Source organism: Agrilus planipennis, unplaced genomic scaffold (assembly GCF_000699045.2).
Source record: "Agrilus planipennis isolate EAB-ADULT unplaced genomic scaffold, Apla_2.0 scaffold44, whole genome shotgun sequence".
Taxonomy (NCBI): Eukaryota; Metazoa; Arthropoda; class Insecta; order Coleoptera; family Buprestidae; genus Agrilus; species Agrilus planipennis.
The window spans coordinates 1431546-1439835 of NW_020438939.1; the positions used below are offsets into that span (position 1 = coordinate 1431546).

Consider the following 8290-nt stretch of genomic DNA (forward strand, 5'->3'; position numbering starts at 1 on the left):
AATTAACAGAAATTTTAATAAACAGAAACAAAAGCGGTGACATAGTTTTGTGAAACTTACAACAATGCAAAAATCACCCTGTATATGCGCCACCCTCGCTTATATCGCCAAGGAATATTTCTGATGACCTCACGTAGCTCTATTCAAGTAAATAATCATCAATAATAGGTAGTCCTGTTATCTGTAATGTTTACATGCCTGTCCACAAACATTTCCTCTCTGTATCTCGATTCTTATTTTAAATATATTATACAAACAGTGCACAAATTGTGTTTTATCGTAACTTGCGGGGTTAATATTTCCGAAGGAAAAGGGGGAAGAGTATTTTCTTCTTGTTTTATTTCTCGAGTAAACCACACGCTTTCAAGGTTTGTTCATAATCGCCCAAGTTTACATAGTTTTTATCACTTATTTGTGGCGAAACTTGCCAATACAAAAACGAAATCAAAAGCGTCAGTGTCAATCTGCCCAGTGTTTGCTAACAAGAGCAAGTCAAGTCAACAGTATGAACCCTCCTTCTACCATCAGTAAGGTATGTGGTACAACAAATGTATTTAAAATTTGTTAATTGTAGTTAGATATCTATAGGTACATATACGTTTAGACATTTTATCATTTATTATGGTAGTAGCTAATGTAATAGTACTGTTATTTTCTTTAACAACATTGCGATAAGGTGTTTTTTTATTTATTTATTTACAACAGTCGTTCCATCAATAACAACTATCGTCGTTTTTAACTTGAAAATCGGAAGCATAATAGCATAATAAAACGTTTTATTATCTTCAAATGGTATTCAGAATAATGAATACTGCTTTACCCGATGCCATGTTCGAACCGGTTACATTATATTAAATGTGAAAATAACTTAATTAAAATGCAAATAGTATTATACAAAATATCCCGATGAAAGAAAATACAAAAATTTCCTTTCATATATTTAGGGATGTAAATTATAAAATAGAGGATAGCAGATTGTACGTGGCCATACTAAGTTACCCATTTTTTCAAATTTTTTACCACCCCTCAGTGACCAGCCGTAGTATATTCCTCCCCATCTAATTTTCACAAAGTAATTTATAAATATGGTTTTAAATAATTTTTCGCAAACAGAAAGTTTTGAATATCTAATTTCCCTAGAGGATATTGACTACGTGACGAAAACCTAAGCCCGCTCGTCCATGTGACCAAGCATGGTATTATTGAAGACCCCCCTTCCCCTGGGGAGTCACGTAGTCTGGGTACGTTTTCTAAGGCGAACTAGTTATATTCGTTAAGAACAGCTCTTCCGTTTGGTAAATTAGGGTGTTTGTTTTTAAATTTATGTAAATCACAAATTTTTAATTTATACTAAAACTACAGATAAAGCATTCTGTACAAATACTATAATTATAATCAGTCGACCTTAACAAATTATAATATAATAAACTAAACAGTATAATTAACTGAACAAAACGCAATGAAATGTTTCAAAAATTGCACATAAAAATGCATTCTAAAATTGTTTCGAAAGACTAGTCCTTTTTCAAGATTGTAAATGTGTACTCAAATTTGTTAACAAAATGTTCCTTGTAAAACCATCGCCACAAATTACATTACATTTTAATTTCGTAGAACCATACATAAATTAATAAAAAGAAATTAATTGTACTTAAATGCAGTAGTGAACTAAGGGTGGAAAGGGACTAAGGGGACGGTCCTTGGGAGGCTTTCAAATTTCGGAAAATTCTTTTAAAAACAAAGTCAAAGTACGTTCATTATGTTGGTAATTTACCACCCCGATATGAATAGCTTATTATGTGAACAAAGAAGAGAATAATTACGTCAAAGATGATAATACTGGAAAGAAAAATAAATACGCATTCCTATACAATAATTTTCACATTTTGTTAATTACGTTCATTATCCAAAAACCAAAAAAATCTTGTTTAAAAAACATTTGTTGCATAAATAATTATATAGTCGGTGATAACCCTACTGTATCAAAACATTCGAAAAATATGCGTCATTTTCGTATAACTGATAAAACCTGCCATTTTCAATAAATATTGGTCGCTAAAATAGATAATTGTTAGGGCATATTTTCTATTTATATTGTAAAAATATACTAACAATGAACAAGGAATATCGATTAGACTTTTAGGTTCTAGTAAAAGAAAAATTTTAAAACTATTCTGAACTATTGGCCTTGTTAAAAATAGAAATAGCAAAAGAACGTAATAAAATCAAACTTTTCTTATTAAAACAAAACTTTTTTCTAAATTTTAATTTTATTTGCACAAAAGCAGGTATATGGGAATCGTGCGAATGAATCCTTTATAAACCAATAGTTTAGCGGCTTCGCTCGCATTGATATCCTTAACGCGTGACAATGATCATCGACGACCACATAAAACTTATTTTTCTCTCCCTTGGAAACAGCATTTTTTCTTCTGGTTAAAAAGTACCTTATGTGCTTTTCTGTACCCCTAAAAATATGTGTACAAAATTTCATGATGATCCATTGTATTAATAAAATAATAGTAAGGATTGCCACAAAGATTTGATTGATTTCTATTGATTTTACTTTTTTAATTATTAGAGCTCAAACACCAAAGGGTCAGCCCCTAAAAGTCCTCGCAATTGTGGATATTCTCGCTTAGAAGGTCCAACAGATGAAAGTGAGAGATATTACGCAAACCTGCAAACAAAATGCAAAGAAAGGGGTGTCGGATGGTTCAAGAATTATTACAAAGGTCTGCATGACAACACCAGCTATGGAGGCTACAAGGAATTTGGATATTGAGGATATAAAACAAAGAAATATTATTTGGGCACAAAATAAATAAGTATTTAAAAATGGGTTTTCCTCCAAAAAAGATCTACTAGCTTTTGCTAACTGCTACAAAATCTGTTTTTTTTATGTTTTTAAAAAAAGCTTCCTAAATCATTCATTAAAATTGAACTCCCTGTAACAAACACAATAACTAACAAAAAATTGAATGTTTCTTAAAATAGCTTTATAAAGTTTTAGTGTGAATCTTAACGTCTTTATAAATTTTTCATTTATTATTACAAAACATTATGTTTAATTCAGGAAATTAATTCATTAATATATTGTGAAACATCTGCAGGTGTTTGTTTACTATTTAGAATACAATTAATTACGAGGAGGTATATTATTACACCCAATTAACAGAAATTTTAATAAACAGAAACAAAAGCGGTGACATAGTTTTGTGAAACTTACAACAATGCAAAAATCACCCTGTATATGCGCCACCCTCGCTTATATCGCCAAGGAATATTTCTGATGACCTCACGTAGCTCTATTCAAGTAAATAATCATCAATAATAGGTAGTCCTGTTATCTGTAATGTTTACATGCCTGTCCACAAACATTTCCTCTCTGTATCTCGATTCTTATTTTAAATATATTATACAAACAGTGCACAAATTGTGTTTTATCGTAACTTGCGGGGTTAATATTTCCGAAGGAAAAGGGGGAAGAGTATTTTCTTCTTGTTTTATTTCTCGAGTAAACCACACGCTTTCAAGGTTTGTTCATAATCGCCCAAGTTTACATAGTTTTTATCACTTATTTGTGGCGAAACTTGCCAATACAAAAACGAAATCAAAAGCGTCAGTGTCAATCTGCCCAGTGTTTGCTAACAAGAGCAAGTCAAGTCAACAGTATGAACCCTCCTTCTACCATCAGTAAGGTATGTGGTACAACAAATGTATTTAAAATTTGTTAATTGTAGTTAGATATCTATAGGTACATATACGTTTAGACATTTTATCATTTATTATGGTAGTAGCTAATGTAATAGTACTGTTATTTTCTTTAACAACATTGCGATAAGGTGTTTTTTTATTTATTTATTTACAACAGTCGTTCCATCAATAACAACTATCGTCGTTTTTAACTTGAAAATCGGAAGCATAATAGCATAATAAAACGTTTTATTATCTTCAAATGGTATTCAGAATAATGAATACTGCTTTACCCGATGCCATGTTCGAACCGGTTACATTATATTAAATGTGAAAATAACTTAATTAAAATGCAAATAGTATTATACAAAATATCCCGATGAAAGAAAATACAAAAATTTCCTTTCATATATTTAGGGATGTAAATTATAAAATAGAGGATAGCAGATTGTACGTGGCCATACTAAGTTACCCATTTTTTCAAATTTTTTACCACCCCTCAGTGACCAGCCGTAGTATATTCCTCCCCATCTAATTTTCACAAAGTAATTTATAAATATGGTTTTAAATAATTTTTCGCAAACAGAAAGTTTTGAATATCTAATTTCCCTAGAGGATATTGACTACGTGACGAAAACCTAAGCCCGCTCGTCCATGTGACCAAGCATGGTATTATTGAAGACCCCCCTTCCCCTGGGGAGTCACGTAGTCTGGGTACGTTTTCTAAGGCGAACTAGTTATATTCGTTAAGAACAGCTCTTCCGTTTGGTAAATTAGGGTGTTTGTTTTTAAATTTATGTAAATCACAAATTTTTAATTTATACTAAAACTACAGATAAAGCATTCTGTNTATTTATAAATAACTTCATACTATCGGTGACAAATTATCATTTACATGTAATTTTTATAGAATCCTGATCTAATTTGAAGACAAAACAAAGTAGGTTGTTAATATAAAATTATGTAAACAAAAGAGTTACACAATTAGAAAATTAAAAAAAGTATTGAGCGACCTCTATAAATTAAAATATTAGCATAGATAATAATAATAGCATGATGAGAAAGCAATTCGATTTGATACAAATTTTCAAAAATCTTGATCAACATCTTAAATTTATTTAATCGAACTACTGTTTGGTAAACATTACTGAAACATAAAATTCGTGTATTCTTATGCGAGATCAAAAGAAAAAGGTCGATTTTTACCCCCCTCTCTAGTCGTAGCAAAACCCTCATTCAATTATGCTGTAATAATAATAATCAATATTATCTTTAGTAAGAAGAATGACCAACTAATTTGTGTAAACTGAAAGATTTATTTGTTTGATTCACTAAATATTGCTGTATATTCATATTACTAGTTATTTCTTATAGGCATACGTCCTGCTATCTGTTTACATTTACTGCTGTACTTTCACCCCATTCAAGTTTTAATTTATCATTCATGTTCTACATTTTCATAAATATTAGAAGAGGAAATACACAACGACTTGATAATAACCAGACAAATTATCAACTAATATAAAAATACGATTGATAAAATTTTACTCATTCAGTTTCAAACAACCAGTATCTAGTAGTAATGGCAGACAAAAGTTGTGATAAAATTCTTAAGGGCCGCAAAGGTAACTCCGGTATTCCGGAACTGCCCGTAGGACAGCTCCTGTTCCAAGCCCTCAAAAATGCCCCAAAACATAGCATTGCTCAGGTAAATTTCCTTACTTTTTAATAACTAATTTCATTTCATACTCATGGCATTTACCATGTTCCATTTAAACACCTCGTTTCCGAAATTGAAACTCCAAATTTATCTTGAGAAGATTTGACGCTCGGTAGCGTCGTATTATTAAGTGTAATCATTTCAGTTTTTATATAATTTATAGTAGCAAATACAAAAATAACGTTTAAGTGTTCAGTGTCTAGTTAATTTTGCTATTTTTGTAAAGAAGGTCGGAGAAGATTAGCGACTTTATCAAAAATATTTCAACTCATACGAATCTACCCTACCTTAAACTAATACTTTCATCCAGGTGCTGATATAGATGATTAAAATTTAAATTAAACGTTGGAGAATGTGTATCTTTTAATTGGAAATTGGCCATTTAAAGTAACATTTTGTTTGTTGTATTTGTTTATAATACGTATCTCTTTCAATTAGTTTTTGTTTTTATTTTTTTTGTGGCTTAACGTCAGTTTGTGAATTAAAGGAAATAAAGGTGGAAAATTGCACAAAAAAACATTATCACCTGTGATTACATATGTGAGTACGAATGTGTTGGGGTTGTTAACAGAATACGCTTATCAAAGTGTTTTCAAAGTTAAAACAATACTTTTCTTCTGAATTACCTAGAAACCTGAAACTTTCAGAAATCGTCTGCGATAATTCATAACAATATATTAAAACATACTTCAAATTTTAGCAGGATAATTTTAATTTAACTTTTTGAGTAGATAATAAAGGGTCGATTTTTTTAACCATAATTGCCAACTGTGATTTTTTTTGTAAAAAAATTAAAGCATTGAAACCAAGCCAGAAAATGGAAAAAACAATTCAAATTTCTAACCCATTGGAATTTTTAAAAAATATTGTTTTCTACCTAAATTTCAAAATTAAAAGTGTTTACGTTTTAAAGGTGACTCCAAAAAAAATTGATACAAAATCATAAGTAATAATCAATATTTTTCATAAATTTGGATGGTTAACGTTGAGTCCAACGAAACGTCGCGTCGCTCAAAAAAAATAATAACATCCTGAAGTTCATACTCCAACATCCTTTCTCTCAACTGATCGTGTGCTTATGCACTTAACATATTACAAATTATTTTTATTTATTTTATTTTNTGGTTCTGATATTCGTAAACAGTTGATACTAAAATTCTCATCATCTGAAGGTTGACTTTCGGATTTGTTTTTTTCCATTTTCGTGGGTTTGTGTCGGTCCAATCACATATAATGCCAATATTTATAATGTTAGTTTCCATTTTAATCATTTTAAAAAATTCAAAATGACAGCCCCTTATTGGCGCCATGTTTTTAGGCCTCTTCCATTTGAGTGATCTTAATTGTTTATCCAACTTTTGAATACTTAATTATTTTTTTTAGTGATCCTCTATTTGGAACCATGTCCAAGGACTGTGTACGATTGATATGTCTCCCTCTTTACCACTTGATAGGGTGCATGCAGCAAGTACTTTCATTGTACTGTCAATCGCTTTCTGTTGTTCTATCTAAATTTAAACCTGACGTATTTTTACGATGTATACAAGAATACAGGGTGAACCGTATGCTAGTGGTTCCGACCCTCTGTATATTTCTCAGCAACAGCCCCTTGGTGGATAAGTATGATATCAGCAGTCTTGAGGAGATAAGCTGGGGAGGAGCTTCGATGTGCAAAGACATTGAAGCAATCGTTAAAAAAAGGTACACATTACGCATTATAATAAGAATAAAAACAGACAAGTGCGAGTTGTCCTCGCATTGAAAGGGTTCCGTCCAGTTTGCTTTTTTTAAATGTCTTATTGGACCCCAAAAATGATCCCCATGTTCAAAATTAATTTATTTACATTATGCGTGCGTGTTTGGATCACAGAAATTCATTCGTGTACTAAATTTCAACAGAATCGATCTAGTAGATTCGGAGAAAATTGACTGTGACACACGGACAGAGAGGATACATTTTGTTTTATTTTCTTTTACAAATATTTTTTATAAATAATAAAATTAGCCAATTCCTATGCATTTTTATTGTTGCAAGTTGAAGTAAGTATCACTGTTACTTCTACTAACAGCATATGTTTTTTGTTCGAGAATTTTACGTAATTTTAGCTTACAACATTTGAGGGCCGCTGAATACGAATATATTATAACGTGTTCAACAACCCTTAAAACCCCCGAATAACTAATTTCAATTGATTCTAATGAATTTAAAACATAATTCCTGGAGATGACGTGTATGACGATCGCCCTAGGCCCTAGGTACCCCGGAGAGCGTAACTACATATTCGTGATCAGCGACTCTCAATGCGACCGAGTAACAATATTGGATGGAAAATTTGATGGAATTTGTTACATAACAAATGAACTTATAACAGTGCATTTTTCTTATGCACCGATACATTTTTGTTAATTGTTTATTGTTTGTAACAGTTGCATTTATTAAAAAAAAAAATTAGAAATAGTTTCATGCTGGTGAAAGCTTGCGACACGGACTGCATAAAAGTAAAAGAATCCTAATAAATTCTTAAATTTTTAATTTATTACATTTTCTTCAAACGCCATCAAACATACGTAAATTATACTATTTATTAAAAAAAGAGAACAATATGGCATGCTGTAATGCCTAACATTTACTTCATTTTTCTAAATGAATTAAATACACACTTTTATATTTAAGGAAATAATGCTTATTTTGATGAGATGTGATATATTATTAACTAACTCATGGAGTCCCAAGGTCCATCTTTTGATTGAGAGCTAAATTGAAATCAAATTTATTGTTGATAATAATGTCAATTGCTCATTTATTGTAGTTATCTATTATGTATAAGTTTATATGCCATCTGTCGTAAATATTTTTAAAAAGATGTATATATA

At 30.7% G+C, this 8290-nt stretch overlaps 1 protein-coding gene across 1 annotated transcript in view; it reads left to right on the forward strand.

Annotated features, from left to right (window-relative positions):
* The first annotated feature begins 5214 nt into the window (after positions 1–5214).
* LOC108733543 (luciferin 4-monooxygenase-like) overlaps positions 5215–8290 on the forward strand; it is a 16388-nt gene continuing 13312 nt past the window's right edge. Inside the window, exon 1 of the mRNA XM_025974506.1 lies at positions 5215–5404. Coding sequence (XP_025830291.1) covers positions 5279–5404 — 126 coding nt within the window. The 5' untranslated portion in view covers positions 5215–5278. The remainder of the gene's footprint in view (positions 5405–8290) is intronic.